The 17,946-nt window shown below is 41.5% G+C and overlaps 2 protein-coding genes across 2 annotated transcripts; one reads left to right on the top strand and one right to left on the bottom strand.

The window, feature by feature from the left end:
• Window positions 1–969: 969 nt before the first annotated feature.
• On the top strand, window positions 970–8,261 carry ptchd3a (patched domain containing 3a). Its single transcript, XM_076291161.1, has 4 exons — window positions 970–1,701; window positions 2,451–2,572; window positions 2,782–2,927; window positions 6,301–8,261. The coding sequence occupies exons 1-4, from the start codon at window positions 970–972 to the stop codon at window positions 8,259–8,261; spliced, it is 2,961 nt and encodes a 986-aa protein (XP_076147276.1).
• A 1,576-nt stretch (window positions 8,262–9,837) lies between these two features.
• On the bottom strand, window positions 9,838–17,354 carry LOC143131514 (phthioceranic/hydroxyphthioceranic acid synthase-like). Its single transcript, XM_076291162.1, has 7 exons — window positions 17,297–17,354; window positions 16,904–17,057; window positions 16,398–16,558; window positions 16,097–16,300; window positions 15,788–15,969; window positions 10,226–15,683; window positions 9,838–9,845 (listed from the first exon to the last, which is right to left on the bottom strand). The coding sequence occupies exons 1-7, from the start codon at window positions 17,352–17,354 to the stop codon at window positions 9,838–9,840; spliced, it is 6,225 nt and encodes a 2,074-aa protein (XP_076147277.1).
• Window positions 17,355–17,946: the final 592 nt, after the last annotated feature.

Raw genomic sequence — 17,946 nt, forward strand, 5'->3', positions numbered from 1 at the left:
CTTGTGAATTGATTGTAATTACCCCATTTATTTGGTGACTCGTGAGCATCTCTTTTTGGATTAATCTTTTACTTTATTTTCCTGTAGCAGTGAAATAGGGGCCCCTAGAACACATTTCCAAATCACGTTTGGGGGGACAATTATTGACCGCCTCAGTGCATATGCTCTGCAATGGAATGACACAGTTTGTAACTGTGAATAGGATGCCAAACTCATTAACAGTCCTCCTTGTCATCAACCAGGACATTTTTGCTGGCGGTCGACAGATGGACCAAACATACCCCAAATCACGCCGTAAGTATTTTATTTTGCACATATTGCCCATATGTTAAAAACAAATAAAATTAAATAAAATGTTTTAGAATAGGCCTACTACTAGAGATATCTGGATAATTGATGGGCAGGTGTATGCCAAAGATATGTCATTAAAATTAACCACCATACTGTGATAGAGTAATGACAAAGATTGGACAAGCTATTCTGAAGTGTAGTAACTATGTATGATCTATGTATTAATGATCAGGTACACATATGATAACTATGACAATATTTCCAAAACAAATTAATTTATTAGCCTTTTTGATCTGTGTTAATTCTAACAGTGTCTCCATCAAATAGATAATTTCCATTGAGTTTGTTTCAAAGACTTTGGCCATCGCAAATCAAAACAGTCAAACTATGCCTTTACTGTGCTCCTTTCGCATTATTTGCGACACTTTTTACACTTTCCTTGAGTGGTCGCCCTAAGCAGGCAGTGAATTAGTGCGTCAAGATATGCAAATACCCTGAATTCATTATGTATTCAGGGCTCTTGTAAAATAAAGTTGTGCACTATAATTAACTTTCAGGGACTTTAAAACCTTTTCAATAACACTGGATACGTTTCAGATAGACTTTAGAACAGCTTTAATGCAATACATAGGCTGAATTCGACTTGATTTGTGTACTTTTTTCACCCTTCTTTTCTTCATGCCGGTAATCATGGCTGGCTGTAATACAGACTGCGTGGAGAAACCGATCTCCATCGGCTTTCAGAAGTTTGGACGTTTTGTGGGAAGACATCCTTGGTGGTTCTTTTTATCGCCTTTATTTATTTCTGCTGTGCTTGGGAGTGGATTTTATTTTCTGGAAGATCGTGAAGCGAATGACATCGAGGAGCAGTTTACACCTGTTAATGGCCCTGCCAAACTGGATCGGCTGTTTGTTCAGGAGAACTTTCCACAGAACGACTCGGTGTTTTCCAGTCAGAGGCTCTACACGGATGGAGTTTACGCATCGTTTATTGCAGTCTCGAAATCGCCCAACATCCTGACTGAAGACGCACTGAATGAAATATTGACCTTAGACAAAAAAGTTAAAGAGCTGAATGCTTCAATGGGCCATGATGTGTTAACTTATGATGGGCTATGTGCCAGAAAATACAACAAATGCATGCCAAATAAGATACTAGATGTTGTGAATTATTATGGCAATAAAATTGAGAGGACTGAGCTCACTTTTCCTTTTCTGCGATTCGGATTTACACATATTTTTCTGGGATATACTGTCGGTGGAGTAACGCTCAATTCGACTGTGATCAAAGGCGCTAAGGCCGTGCGGCTTTTTTATTTCCTAAAGGATGGCAACCGCTCTAGAACAGATTTGTGGCTCAATGAATTCCTCAGGGTCTTTCCTTCAAACCTCAACCTAAAATTCGTCAGGGTGAGTTGCTAAACCATTTCTATATCTATATAACATTTCTATACCGTATTTCTCAAATATAAAGTTAAGGGAATACTTTTTAAAGTTATTATTGTTGCTCTCTTACGCATGCTAAAAATATTTCCTTTTTAGTATATGCGTTTCTACTGTGTTAAACAGGACAAAAAGAACTTCATCGAATTAGTGAATGGAGATGTAATATAAACTGATTGGCTCTTCACGGACCACTGAGCAGGCTGAGCAGTGACGATGACCGTGCACTGGTGTTGATGGATTATTGTATGGCTTTACTCATGCTTAGACTTATTGTATTACCCCCAGTGTGCACGCCAGTCAGCCGGCACTTCTCATCCGGTCTGTTGGTTTACTGATGGGGAGTCACTGCTCATCAGCCAGTTCTGTAAATTCACTACAGTGACTTACAACCCTATGACTGCTTTAAAACAAACATTCATTAAGACTTCTTTAAATGTCATTCTTAAAGATACGAAAAAGTTAACTTTGCTCCATATTCCTTTCCTTTGCATACAGTATGTTTTGGTGTCTTGCTATTGATACAATCTCAAGCCTTGATCTTGAGACATTTTTCTTTAGACTACTAAAATTATATTGCACCTATAATGCATCCTCTGTGTCCTCTGGCTTATTGTAGGATTTGTGATTACATTTACAACTATTATGTGGGGCTTGCAGATTTTATGTATGTGTAAAACATATTTATACTGATGCAATGTGTATTGTGTTCATAGGTTACCCATTCAACCTCTCTGTCAAGACAGGTAGAATTTGAAGCAAATACAAAGGATGTCATTCCTTTGTTTTCCATCACATATGTAATTGCCATACTTTTTTCAATCCTGTCTTGCTTAAGGTATGAACCATTTTGTATTTCACTGACATGCATGCATATAGCCTACATATGCATGAATACTGTCACATTTTATATATCTTTCATTTGTACATTTAATATTTTTATACCCTCACAGAATATGGGGGTGAGGTTAAGATCACATGTAAGGTTAAGTTACCTTTGGGATCAGCTATGGTGCACAAGGTGTGTTTTTTTTTTTTGCTTGACAGATTTGACTGTGTGAGGAATAAAGTGTGGGTTGCCACCTTTGGTGTGATCTCTGCTGGTCTGGCAGTGCTCTCATCCTTTGGGATGATGCTTCACATTGGAGTGCCTTTCGTCATGACAGTGGCCAACTCACCCTTTCTGATATTAGGTAAGGCTGTGAGCTCAACCTTTATTAGACGTATCCATCTTTAATAGAACACTGTGTTTCTCCACCGGGTGACGTCTGGCATCCTCAGATGAGCCACAGAAACGTGGCTGACACTAGGCTAATACAATTAAATTGAAATAAATTAATGCATAATTTTGGAATGTTTATTCTAGCTTTATCTTAAGTGAATGGAGGCCACATCAGAGAAAATAGTTCAGGGGCCGGTCCCCCGATAACGCTCACTCTTAGCGCGCTAAGAAGACTCAAAAGATATATCTTTCCAAAGTTGTTTATGTTCCTAAGTGTGTTCCCGAAGTGTCCCTTAGGAAGCTTCTTAACAGGCTGCCTCTTACGTTTGACGTTACAAAGGCGCTGTCCCAAGTGAAGGTGCTGAATTAGTTGGCATCGATTGCTCAGGAATCGACTTTCTACTTAACGTGAAGGTGCATGACGGCGTTAAGAAAGACAACACGTTCTATGTCAATAGAACTTTCCTCAAATTATTCCAGTAACATTTATTTTAACATAGTTTAAGTTATCTGTAAAATATAAACTATTAAATTGTTAGTAATATGTTCACACGATATGTTGTGACGGGTACACTAACCGGGTATCCCTCGCTAATTATCCACCCTGCTTATCCCGTTGTGCCGCTTCTTGATGGGTTTAACGACTTCTAAAAATTATGTAATACACTTTTATATTAATGGTAAGGTACCTTACAATTAGAATTGATTAGCAAGCAGCTGCAGTTACTTCTGTTTAATGCGGTATTGATTGCCATTGGTTAATGTTTTCAATAAAAAGCAACCTATCTACAATGAACAGAGAGAGTTAGATATGGTGGGGAAGCAACATAAAAAAGGAGCACCAAGCTTCTCGTCAGAGGAACTTGAAATTTTGCTGGACGAGGTGAGCTTGCACAAGATGACACTGTTTTCCAGCTTTCGGAATAACTTGTAGCCTGACGAGCCAGACCCACATTAAAATGTAGGGTCTGGGCACTCACCATTCGCAGTGCTCAGTCCGAGGGGCGGGATAATCAGTTGTCTTTCAAATTTCTTCTGCACGCAATAGGACAGCGCTATGAGTCCCATGGTTTCCCACCAGCGGAGCTAGTTGGCTAGTTCAAACTTTTGCCAACTTAATAAAAGCTTAACTCGTGTCACACTGTTCCCCAACAGCAACATTATCTTATTTGTTTTCAAGTAGCAGGGAATTCAAGCCAAACCGTTGCAACTCTGCCATCAATCATTATGTTAAGCCCTCCTAACAACTCTATACACAATTTGATTGGCCTGTTTAATTTCTCGAGCTCACAAGCCAACAGAGAGTTGCTAGACTAGCCCAGGCAGCAAATGTAATTTGTTGCCACTAGGGTGTGTCTAGATTTCTAGGCTAAATAACTTGTGCAACAGCAACAAAAAAGAGCTATGGAGCGACATGGACTACATGGCTCCCTGGCCGGTGCCGTTATTGATTCAATACAAGGACACGGTGGATCGCTGCCATAGGCCTAGTTGGTCGCTTACTGGACACCACCATGCTTACCCATTTATAGATCTTAGCCATTTAGAGGCAAATTCTTTTTCATTATCAAAAGTGATTGCCAATTTGAACGCTTTAATGAATTACGAAATAGCCTAGGCTAATTACCACCATAGCCTATTATTTCTGATACCAAATAAAGTAGGCCTAAACTTCATAAATAGGCCTGCATCCATTGCGAACATATTTTATTATTAGTCTTAAAATGTCCATAACATAAAATCATCGTTGAGCCAAATCATCATCAACATACTGTACCATAGTTTGACTTGTAGGCTACTGCGCTGCGCTGATTTCTAAAGACTGCTGCACAGTGGCGGCGACTAGCGCCTTGAGAGCTCAAACAACGCTAAGAGAGAGCTTAGGAATGGTCCACCAACCTTACGAAAGTGTGACTTACAGAAGATATACTTAGCGTACGAACGTGTCGGGAATCGTGCCATAACGTTAAGAGAGAAGTTAAGGAATAGGTTAAGAACTACTTAGCGATAAGAACGTTTTGGGGAACCGGCCACAGATTATTTTTTCTAACACCGAAGCTGCAATCAGTGTTTGGAACGTAGCCTGTATGACGTCTACAAATATTTACAGCGCTCGACATTTAAAGGTGCCATGTGTAATGTCTGCCAAAAAATCAATTAATACTCCACATTCCATAAAAGATGGGGGCAGTATACCTCCAGAAAGTGAGTTGGTCTACCCTAGAGTAACAATCGAGACACGTGTATTGCAGTTTGGCTGGCGGTTATGTTGCCCGCATACCGCCTCCCATGGCCGAAACTGGTATTATGACACCTGTCGGGCTGTGGCTAGTAATTTAGCATGCTAATTCAGGTTGATATCTCTGCAGCACTATACCTTGTCATTTTTTTAATGACATCATCGCCCTTATTTCTTCTCATTCTTTTGATGCGTGTAGCTCATGTTTTGGATATTTTTACCTCAATTCTTACACATGGCACCTTTAATGGTTAATTAGCAGCAACATGGACAAGGTTTTTGAAAAGAAATGCTCCAGTCTGATCCATCTGAATCTGAGCCCTCAACATAATCCTCTTCATCGTGTGGTCATTCAGTGAAGGAGGTAGAGACCTCCAGCAAGACTAGAAAGACTAAAATGACAATTAGGCCTACCTCATGTTCGGATTAATCTTCCAGGGGTGGGTATAATGCGTTACAAGTAGCCTAACGCATATGAGTAAAAACTTTTTTTTTTCGAGGAACAGCAACTTTCCATATTCCTTTTTCAAAACTGTATTTCTCACTCAAGTAGGCTACATTTGAATTGCCTTTCGTTACGAGTACAAATTTATTATCGGAGGAGAAAGTATCTCGAGGGAGAAAAGCGCCACCCCTCCCTTGGTGCACAACGGCGTGGGGAAAAAAAAAACATGGCTTCAGAACGCATCGTTACGTTGCCCCGCGATTATGAAAGGAATGACTGGCCTGCATGTACACGGAATAGATGTTCTATATACTGTATAAGAGCTGTGGACCAGGAGCTACGTGTGTGTCTGTGCATCGTCCCAGGCCTAAATCTCTCACCGAGAGTCACACTCCTGTGTGTGTGTGCGTGCGTGCGTGCATGAGTTGTAGTATTCTACATGCGTTATGCATTTGTTGGTATTCAGAGACAGTGTGTGTATTCTAATGATGATCTACATAAAACATTTTTTTAAAAGTTTGGGTTGCCTCGAGATTTATCTTTCACGTAAAGGGTGCCGCGACTGAAAAAAGGTTGGGAAACACTGGGTAGAGGATGCAGTGATACAGTTATAACCACTGAAACTTATTTTTTGTTTTTAAACAATTTTGTTTCTCTAAGGGATTGGAGTCGATGACATGTTCATCCTCTTGTCTCACTGGCAGCAGACCGACGTCCATGACAAAGTGGAAAACCGTTTAGCAAACACCTACAAAGAGGCAGCCATCTCCATCACCATCACCACTCTGACCGATGTCCTGGCCTTCTACATCGGCCTGATGACGCCATTCCGCTCCGTCCAGTCTTTCTGCCTGTACACCAGCGCCGCCATCCTCTTCTGCTACATCTATAGCATCACATTTTTCGGGGCCTTCCTGGTGTTGAATGGACGCCGGGAGAACAGCAACAAGCACTGGCTGACCTGTAAGGAGGTGCCGGAGGAGGGCCCAGTGGGACAGTCGAAATGGTACAACCTATGCTGTGTGGGAGGGGCTTACGACCCCCACACGGGCAAAGAGGAGGTACAGCCCATGAACCACTTTTTCAAAAAGTATTATGCACCCTTCCTGACCAAATCTGGGATTAAGACTCTGGTTATTCTACTCTATTCCATATATCTGTCCGTCAGCCTGTATGGGTGCTTTCAGATCCAGGAGGGAATAGACCTGCGCAACCTTGCAGCTGATGACTCCTATGTAGTACAATATTACAACGACGAAAAGGCGTACTTTTCCGAATATGGTCCAAATATTATGGTCATCATACGTGGGGAATTTCCTTACTGGGATGAGAAAAATAGGTCGGCTCTTGAGTCATGTGTTGAAGACTTTAAAAACCTTTCTTTTATTGAAAAGGACATATTCAGCTCATGGCTGAAATCATACAAATACTATGGACAACACACCAACCTGAATTTGAGCGCTGAACCCATTTTCAAGAATAACCTTAGCTTGTTTTTGAGATTCTACTCAGATTTCAAGCAGGATGTTAATTTCACTAACAATTCCATACATGCCTCACGTTTCTTCATTCAGACTGTAAACATATCCACGGCACTTGATGAAATGAATATGCTGAACAAATTGCGAGATACTGCCCAGAGGTGTCCAGTTCCTTTACTGGTTTATCACCCTGCATTTATCTACCACGACCAATATGCTGTTATTGTCACTAACACTATCCAGAATGTTGCAATCACCACAGCAGTGATGCTGGTGATTTCTCTCCTCTTGATTCCGAACCCATTGTGCTCCCTCTGGGTGACATTTTCCATAGCCTCCGTCATCTTAGGGGTCACAGGGTTCATGGCCCTCTGGGATGTGAATTTAGATGCCATCTCCATGATCATCCTTGTGGTGTGCATTGGCTTCTCTGTGGATTTCTCAGCACACATCTCATATGCGTTTGTGTCTAGCAAAAAGCCAAGTGCAAATGAAAAAGCTGTCGAAGCACTCTACCATCTTGGTTATCCTATACTACAAGGCGCATTGTCCACTATACTAGGGGTTGTGGTGCTCTCGGCCTCCAAGAACTACATTTTCAGGACTTTTTTCAAGATCATGTTCCTGGTGATCTTCTTCGGCCTCTTTCACGGCATCATGTTCATTCCGGTGTTCCTCACCTTCTTTGACATGTGCAGTGGAACCCCTGCCAAAATCCGTAATCAGAATGAGGAGGAGGGCCAGGCCATGGGCAACTGCCAAGCCAAGAGCAAGCAGAAAAATGGGAGAGAGGACGAGAAAAAAGACAAGCAAATCTACGTCAATCACTCGTTCTTGCCGGACAGCAATAACCAGGTATGTCAGTCGCAGCCATGTTCTGCTATCTGGAGTGTGACGCTTAACAACCAGCACACTGCAATTGACCAGGTGTGCCTGGCAAGCACCATCCCAATGTTCACGGTGGACAGTGAGACCTATGAGGTCCACATGCACACACCAAGCAACAATGCTTTGGTCACAGATAGCTGTCACCAAAACCAGGCATCTCAGGAGGATCAGAATAGCATTAAGGGGAATAACCTATCTGATGGTAGTGTAGCAGTGTCTCCCAATTGCTCTGATGCGGTTAGCCCTGAATGAATTCTCCTTGTACTTTGTTACATGTATGCAAATGTTTACGCAAGTTACTTAATGGTGTGAAAGCATGAGTTTGAAAATACAGACCACATTTGTTCAGGGTACACAGTGGTTTGGTTTTGAAACATTATATAACAACTGGGCACATTACTGATGGCACGTAAACCTGAACTCTGTATAGTGTAATTTTTTTTTTGTGGTGGCAGCAATTCATCTGTTTTAAAGGTTTTGGTTGGTCTGTGAATAACCATTGTAGGTCTTGAGGCACTCTGTATATTACAAAACTGGCTTCCCCTAAGCTAGGCTTTTGAGTGTTCCTGCCAGGTCCTTTGTGAATGCTTGTTTGGGACAAAAGAGCTGGTCCGAGCATTTAAGAAGCCTGGCATCTAGGCTAGTTTTCCCATTTCTTATTTTTATTTGTTTTTGGAAAAAAAAAATCCTAGGGTTTTTTTCTGACTGCATGTGATCTTTTGAAAAAGGGGTCAACTGTGAAATTGTACATGTGTGTAAAAACGGTAATGTTATTTTTCAAGTCTCTTTTTCATTTAGATGTTGCACATAACTTAAACATTAATTATATTTCAAAAAGACTATTATTATTGTTTATATTACTGAAGTTTTTCATTTTGTAAAAAATCTGTTCATATGTTGAGAACTGACATTTACTTGGAAAGGCCAGAATATATTTAAAGTTATAAAAACGAAATGGACATAGGAAACCACCAAGTCAGGCTCATAGATAACTGAGTCTGACATGTTCTTCTTTTCCCCTTTGCTTCCATTCAGTCTACAGTGTGAATAGAAATCTTTGATCAAAGCTCATTATTTCTACTACTTTGCACTAGATTATGCAGTGGATTAGCATGAATTAATGTCCAGGCATACACCAGCAGAGGGAGTTATGCATGTCCTCTACTCATATATCATGCATTTGTGTCCATATTCTTTGTCTATCAGTGTCTCAACAATGTCATAAATTATTTCCTGTGTTCCTGATTAAAATTCATATTGTTCATCTGAAAATGTACGTTAAAGTACGATTTTTAACCACGATGTCTTTTGAATAATATGCATCTCTGCAAGTATAACAATGTGAGGTCAAACGTTGTCAAACGTTGTCACTGTTAGACTGGTTAACTGTGCTTCCTCAGGTCTGTAGTTGTACATGCCTTGCATAGTTGCCTAAGTATCTCAGACGGAATTTGGTGCTTGGCTGGAAGAGAGGAGAGGGCGAGTGCTGCGTTGGGTCAAAGTATTTAAAAAGATCAGGTGTTCTTTGAGCGTGGACAACAAAAGGCAAAATGTGACTGTCCTGTAAGTAAGCTATGTATGAGGCAGTCAAGGAATCTGAGGCACACCGATCAAGTTAAAAATCCTTTATTCTAATGCATACGCCCACATGTTTTCGATTCATAACAGTCTACATCAGGGCCTTTGTGCTTGGCTGGATTTTAGGGGTAAATGTATGATAATTTGACCCTCTAGTATCCTCAGAAATATCTGTTACATGTATATCCAAAAGGCCCTGCAACCCAGTGTACCAAGTTGTATTTGGATGCATTTAGGATTTCACATTGTTTCACACAGCTGGCACAAAAAAGCACACCGCAGGTTACATAATCTGTTCACCTTTGGTAATGGTTGAGCAACCAATCATTTTATACACATAAGAGGTTTAGTGCTACTCATAAAAACAATGATGTGCATCAAAATATTACTGAAAGCAAGAATAAAATGTAGTTATCCAATACAGCTATTTCCATTCTCATGCATAGTGCACAATAAACAATTAATAATTAATGATGATTTATTTGAAAAAAGTTACAAGCATTTACAGAATTGAATGGAAAAGAGATGTGTTCTTCATTAGAGCTATTGCTATATATCCTCTCATTAGGGCGATCCCATAGGAATTAAATACATACAAATTCACCCTACAGATTGGATTTCAATACCTACATCATTACTCTGTTTCAGGATTAGAACTAGGCTGGACATAGTGCTATTTGGATCCAGTATCTTTACCAATGGCACATTTACACCACAGTCTTGAAATATGCAGTTCTGCATAGTCATGGCAGACATTGAATCAATGCCTAAAGAAGTAAGAGTGCTGCTCTCCCTCAACTCGTCAAAGTCAGCATTACTCAGGTCACAAAGCAACCGTTTCACATAATCTTCCACAGAGTTCACAGATTGTACCATTGGCTCTGTCCCGTCCCCCTTGAGCTCCTGTTGTACCAGTGGTGACAGTCGTACCCTGAGAGATGCGTTTTGAGAAAGGACATGGTTTTGTAGGTTTCTGAAATTAAACTTGCAAACAACCTGTTGCGTGTTGTTTGTCAACAAGCATCTCTCCAAGGACTCGTGTACCTCAGAGATCTCCATGACCGTCAATCCTTTCGCCTCTAAGAACCTTTGAAAATTGACTTTGTTCAGCAGCAGGCCCAAATTAAGAGGTCCCCAGTTGATGGACTGCCCAACAAGTCCAAGGTTGTGGCGATAATGACAAAAGGTATCCAGAAAAGAATTGGCAGCAGCATAATTTGTTTGAGAGGCATTTCCCAAGAAAGAGGAGATGGAGGAATAGCAAACAAAGTAATCTAGTTTGCTGTGTAATGTTGCATAGTGCAGGTTTAAAGCTCCACTCACTTTTGGTCTCAGCACTTTTCTGAAGTGTGAGCTATCAAGGGTCTCGATCAGCCCATCATGCAGTACAGCTGCACTGTGGAACACGCCTCTGATTGGACAAGAGGGAAAACTCTGGCCAATGGCTGTGAAGGCTCTCACTACATCTGTGACGGATGAGACATCACACTTCAGAGTCATCACCAACGCACCATACTGCCTTTGGAGTGCACTAACTTTGTGTTGAATCTCTGCTGAGGGCAGACTCCTGGAGAGGGAAACAATGTAGCCTCCACCTCTGTGAGCAATGAACTTCAGGGTCTCCAGCCCCAATCCAGATAAGCCCCCAGATACAATGTACACACTGTTCTTCTGGAAGAGTTCCTTTGCTTGTGGGAGCAAGGGGACATTTGTTTCTGTGTGAAGAGAACCAGTCTTGGTGCACACAATCAAAGAGATGTTCTCCACATTAAAATATGAGTGATTTTGTGTGCTGGATGTTATCATCTCAGAAAAGACTTCTCTCTGAACGGTATTCTCTTGTATGGGCATACAAATCTTACCACAAGTCACCCCATGTAGCCAGTGATCCAGATATTCACCCTGTCTTTGAAGGTTGGCTTTCTGGAGAACACTGGACGTTTTCAGAACATGGACAGACACATTTTGATTCTTTTGTTGAATGAGGTGTGAGTGGGAAGTCAGTTCCTCTTTACAGACAACTACAATGTGCTTCACTGAAGATATTCCGCTTGCACTCACCAACAGAGAATGGTCATAAGGAGGCAACAGCAGAATGACAGCATAGTCAACATTTTGGTCATTAATCTCAGTCTGAATATTCAAACTCCATCCTTTAGTCTTTCCTATCTCAACCAGCAACTTTGCCAACGTTTTGGGAACACAGGAAAGAATTGTCACAGGCAATTTCTTTGTGTCTTTGGGTAATATGTGGTCAAAGATTTCCCTTGCGAGTACGAAGTATGAGACACATGGGACATCTCTTAGAAATGGGAGCTTTGCAGTGTTGTAGCATACCACCTCAGGAAGTATAACCTTAGAGGAGGCAACAACAGGGTAACAGGATGCAATGTGATCACCCACCTTCAGTTTGCTCACACCTTTCCCTACATCTGTGACAGTGCCACTGAAGTCAAGAGCCAGGAGCTTGTGGTTCTGAGTGGAGTGTTTGGACCAGTATAGTGTCTGGCCAAACTGAAAGTCAGATACACTAACTGGAAAGAAGTCAGATGAATGGACACATATTTTATCAAGCTTAACTTCCACAGTTTTATCCAGAATCGGGGTTTCATCAAAACTAACTGTAACAGCTGACAGTTTGGCCATCATGTAGGGATCTGTAGTCTGAAGAGTAAATCTTTGAGATGTCAAAGAATGGATACATGTCTCTGAATGTCTAGAATCATGATATGGACTTCTTGTTATCGTAGCTAAATGAGTATGACCTTTGCTTATCAAGATCTCGGGGTACTGGTTGCTCTGAGAGCAGCTAATGATGTGGGCTAACTCCTGTATGTCTTCATTTGACACAGACGCAAGGTCAATTAATTGAAAAGAGAAGCCCGACATCTCTGCTGCTAGGGCTCTTGTCATACCTGATAAAACAAAGCCAGGGCTGACATGATCAACAATAAGACCAGATGATCTGTAGGTGATCACACGTATGACATATGAGGAACTGCACTTCCTCAAAGCAAGCACAATTTGTCGGTAGAGTTCACAACATTTGACTAAACTGTCCAAAATAGTCTCAATTTTCATTTGGCTCAGGTTTTGAATGCCCCACATGAACAGCACCTCTGTAAATTCCACACCAGCTTTAGTCTCAAGGCACTGGGTGAGCCAAGCAGGCACTGAAGAGGCTGATTTGGAGAGGGAAACAAAAGTAGATTGTGGGTTTAAATAAGGCTTCAGAGCTTTGGCCACTCCTAGTGTGTCCTCAAATACTAAAGCTTTAGGTCTGTTGACAATGCTCATGCCATCTGTTAAGGCTCGATACTCATTATGAAAGAATTCAACAACCTGAGGGCTTCCTTGCACAAATGTGATTCTCAAACATTTTAGTTCAACCAGCACACGACCCGATAGATCTATAAAGCAGCCACACACTTCGTAAAATTCATTTGTCTCTCGAGTCACCCTCAGATACATGGTCATCACCCTCTGCAATGGTCTGGAGATCACCACACTTTTGATAGCTGAGGGGAAACAAGGTCTTACACAAGTTCCATCTTGAGCCACCACAGATGTCATCTGTAAGAACCAGTCCAGCACCACCGGGTGCAGCCTGTACTCGTACAGTTGGCTCAGCAATTCATCTGGAACAGTGATGCTTGTCAGGGCTTCCCTGAATTCTCCTCCATAGCAAACCTCACCCAGTTGTCTGAATGTAGGCCCATATTCAAATCCAGCCAATGAGAGATGTGAGTAAACCTCCTCTTTGGTAATAATTATTGGGCACCTTTTTGAGACAGTGTCACAGTTGATGACTTCCTCCTCTATAACTGCTGGACCTTTTCCATAGATAATGGTGCCAGATGCATGCATAGTGGATGAAGACCATATTTCAAATGTGGTCTTGCCTTCAGATGGCTCAAGAAGTACCCTCAATTGATTTGGGTCCTTGCTGAGCACAAACAAGCTCTGGAAAGTGACACTAAGCTTTAGTGAACACAGAGGTTTCTTTGGCTTGATGAACTGCATAGCAGCTTCAGAAGCTAGTTCCACATAAAGAGAACCAGGGGCAATCACCACTCCATTGTTTTTATGTTCCCAAAAGTAGGGTACAACATCAGATGAGAGGTTACACGCATACTGTTTGTTGTTATCCTTCATCTGTGATAGTAAGGGATGCACAGGATATGGTAAAATGGCATGCCCATGTCTCACAGTCTCAAAGTAAACCTCTTTTTTAAGGCAGTCAAACTGGTACCTAGGGAAGGACATTGGCTGGCTCTCAAGACCTCTGTATACATTGTCCCAGTCAATTTGGAACCCCAGCTCAAAAAGTCTAGCCAAAGTACTAACAAGGGTCTCGTGCTCTCTGTCTGGCTGCACTGAAGACATAACAGTGATATTATTCCCTAGCACCTCCATAATGTTTCTCTGCAAAGCCTTTCTTGGGCTTATCTCTATGAAGACCACATTAGTTTTGTCTTTGGCCGCTGAATTTATTGCCTTTTGAAATGCAACTGGCTCACGGATGTTCTGTGCCCAGTATTCACCTGTGATGAAGTCCCCTGCAGACATTGGCTTCCCTGTCACTGTTGAGTAAAGTTCACACTCCTTTTCATTTGCCTGTAGGACTCCTATTCTTTCTTTGATTTGACTTAAAATAGGATCCATCATATGACTGTGATAAGCTGCGGGAACATCCAAAACATGGAGAAAAAGGTTTTTGGTCATAACTAAAGTTTTCAGCTTTTGGTGCAGACTGTCTATGGCATCTTCATGACCTGATAATACACATGACACAGGACTGTTTAAAGCTGCCAGACAAACCTTCCCTGTGTAAAAAGATAGAATTTCTAAAATGTCTGCAACAGCTACATTTCCAACCACAAGCATTTTCCCCCCAGTGACAATTCCCTGCAGAGTACTTCGGTGGAAGATCACCTTAACTGCGTCTGCGAGAGATAACAGCCCAGAACAGTGTGCAGCAGCAACTTCTCCAATAGAATGCCCCAGAACAGCATCTGGTCTGAGGCCCCAATGTTTCAGAAGGTTTGCAAGTGCCACCTGAATGGTGAACAGCAAGGGCTGAACGACCTCTGGTTTGGAATTGTCATCATTGTCATAATCACTCACTATCTTCTGGGAAATGCACATGCTCCTATGATTCTGGAAGAGGTTTTCCACTTCCCTTACTTTCTCTCTAAATACAGGCTCTTCTTTGAACAGCTGTTTACACATACCTCTATAAGTGACTCCATTGCCACAGAACACAAACACCAACTTCAAGTCTGGCTTGGATGGGGAGATCTTTTTGTCAAGAGCGATATTTAGCTGTTTTTGTAATTCTGCCACCGAAGATGACAGAAATGCTTTCCTGTATTTTTGCTTTAAGTGGCTTCTCCTACATGCTGATGTGTAAGCTATGTATTGGAGATCTACTGGTTCATCTGTGCATAGCCCTCGGTGAGTGTCGGAAATACACATCTTGAGGGACTTCTCTGTCATTGCTGAAAGTATGAACAATTTCCTTTTCTCAGACCTGACAGGAACTGAATTAGGTGTGTCTATGTGTTCCCTTATGACAGCGTGAGCATTGGTGCCCCCAAAGCCAAAGTTATTGATGCCAGCCACTCTACCATCAGGATTTGTCTGCTGCCATTTCTCTGCTTTGGTAGGAATCTTTATATTTAAAGCTTTTGCATCAATGCTTGAACTTTGCTCTGAGTAAAACAATGAGGGGACAATGGTTTGGTGTTTCATCATTAGAAGAACCTTGATGAGTCCTGCTACACCAGCGGCGGATTCAGTGTGCCCTATGTTACCTTTCACAGAGCCAACGATTGTCTCTGATCCTTGAGGCCTAGCTTGGGCGATGACATTAGAGATGCTCTCTGCCTCTATGGGGTCTCCTACTGGGGTTCCAGTCCCATGAGCCTCTATGTACTGGACACTGGTCAGGTCTCTCTCTGTAGAGTAGATTCTGCTGAGAAGCTCCTTCTGCTGAACCATCGACGGCTTGGTGATTGGGGTGACGGTGCGGCCATCTTGGTTTACTGATGTTTTGCTGATTATGCCCCATATATGATGGTGGCCTTCAAGAGCCTATGCATAAAACAGCATTGATAATGGTGTTTGGAAAATAACTGCTTAAGTACAAAATATTTACATTTTAAAACCACATTCTGTTAGGTACAATGACGATATACCTTCTTCAAAGGTTTCAGCAGGACAACTCCACAGCCTTCCCCTCTGCCATAGCCATCTGCTCTGCTGGAGAAAGGTTTGCTGGTGCCATCAGGTGAGATCATCTTGGCTTTGCTAAGAGCCACAAAGACTCTTGGTTCAAGAATGCAGCTCACACCTCCACAAAGAGCCATCTCACAATCACCTGACAATAAAAAAAAAACTAAATAAAACTGCATAAAACTATTTCAACAAAACAGAACAGTAAAACTATATATTTTTGTCTCATCAACAACAAAAAAAGTAGCTTGATGGTGTGTGCGTTCTTATACCTTGTCTGATGGCCTGGCAGGCAGAGTGAAGGGCTACTAAAGATGAGGAACAAGCGCTATCAATAGCAAATGAAGGCCCAGTGAGATTAAAGGTGTAGGAGATCCTGTTGGCAGCCACACTCATAGATGTCCCAGTGCCATTATAGTGGGTTATTGTGCTCGGGCTATTGTTAAGGAGAGTCTCAAAGTCCCTGTTCATGAGGCCTGAGACAAAAACATACAGGACATAGACTATGATCTACAGTACAGTGAATGTCCAAAATACCCAAGAGTCATTAATTACTAACATTCTCATCATTACCTATGTAAACTCCTGTCCTGCTCCCGCTGATCTTCTCCATGGGTATCCCAGCATCCTCTAGGGCTCTGTAGGAGCACTGTAATAGCAGCTTTTGCTGGGGGTCCATAAAGTCTGCTTCTGCCTCCGTGATGCCAAAGAACTTGTGGTCCAACTCATTAAATCTGACAAAATATAACACAAATCACTAACATCAATCACTGCATTGTATAAACAACTCACAGGAGGAGAGTTTTGAGTATTCATTAATAAAAATGCAATTTTTGTACCCTACAAATACATTTATGACTAGTGTTTAATGACAAATAAATGTAGGTGAATGTCTAGCATTTACCAAATGTTTGCCATTTTTTAAAAAGTTTACCTCGAAACCAATGTCAACATAACATGGGCAAGCATTCACAAGATTCACTACAATAAAATATTGAAACTGGTAAAGTAATTAGGAAAATTCCCCTACTATCATACATATTAAAACACATCTATCACCTTGCAAAGCTGTAACATACCCATCTATAAGAGCAGCCTTGGTAGTCTGTGTCTTTCCAGGTCTGCTGACGTCAGGATCATACCAGGACGAGCAGTTAAATCGCTCACCTGGAATCTCCACAGAACAGTTCTTTCCCTCGACTAGAACCCGCCAGAAGTTGTCAAGACCCTCACCTGAAGAATATTACATTTAGAGATGATGAATCAAAAACAGACACCCAAAATAAAATTCAAAAAGTAACATTCACTGTAAATTGGTAACATCTGTATGCAGGTTGTACCAACAGTGGCATTGTGTAATCAAAGACCTGTACAGACCTTTCCAGAGTTTGCTCTGGAAAATGTGTTCAACTATGTAGAAAAAAGGGCACCATGTGCTGACCACTTTTGGCTGCACAATGTGTTATTCTTACCTCCTGGGAAATTGCATCCAATCCCAACCACTGCAATGTCCTCATCCATGATGTTCATGAACTCCACTAACAAATGCACTTCTCACAAACCACACGTCTGCCTTTCTTTCTACCCACCATTCTTGCCTTAGAGGGTTTTTTCTCCCATCAAATCCAGCAATAACATTACATGTTAAGACCTATACATGAATTCTCCTTTTTAACAGCACAACACAATAGCAAGCCAGAACTTCCTGAAATCAGTGTGGTATGGCTAGTCTCTCTCCTTATAAAGCTTACCATGACTGAGCTGATCTTGTGTCATTTGAGGACTGAAAGGTTCTCAAAAAAACCTATGCCCTTCAATTAAGTTTACTGGAACAAAAACCTTCAATTACTGGTCAACACTGGTGATATTCACTGAGATGCCACTACCAGAGAGCAATGAATGGCTACCTTTGTCCCTTTGATGCAACACATTATCTTAAATGCCATCTAACAATTACTTTACCATTTCAGTATTTGGTTTTATTAACCCATCAGCTATTGTAATAAGTAGTTCAGGGATAAACTCTAAACTTGTTGGCTCACCAAAAAGGGGCACTTAATATTCCTCTAAAGGACTCAGCAGAGAGGGCTGTTTAAATAGCCATTTCTACCCCACATCGCCT

Source organism: Alosa pseudoharengus, unplaced genomic scaffold (assembly GCF_046254945.1).
Source record: "Alosa pseudoharengus isolate Yale_2024_CS ecotype anadromous, Long Island Sound unplaced genomic scaffold, YU_APseudo_1.1 YU_APseudo_1.1_scf_18, whole genome shotgun sequence".
NCBI lineage: Eukaryota > Metazoa > Chordata > Actinopteri > Clupeiformes > Clupeidae > Alosa > Alosa pseudoharengus.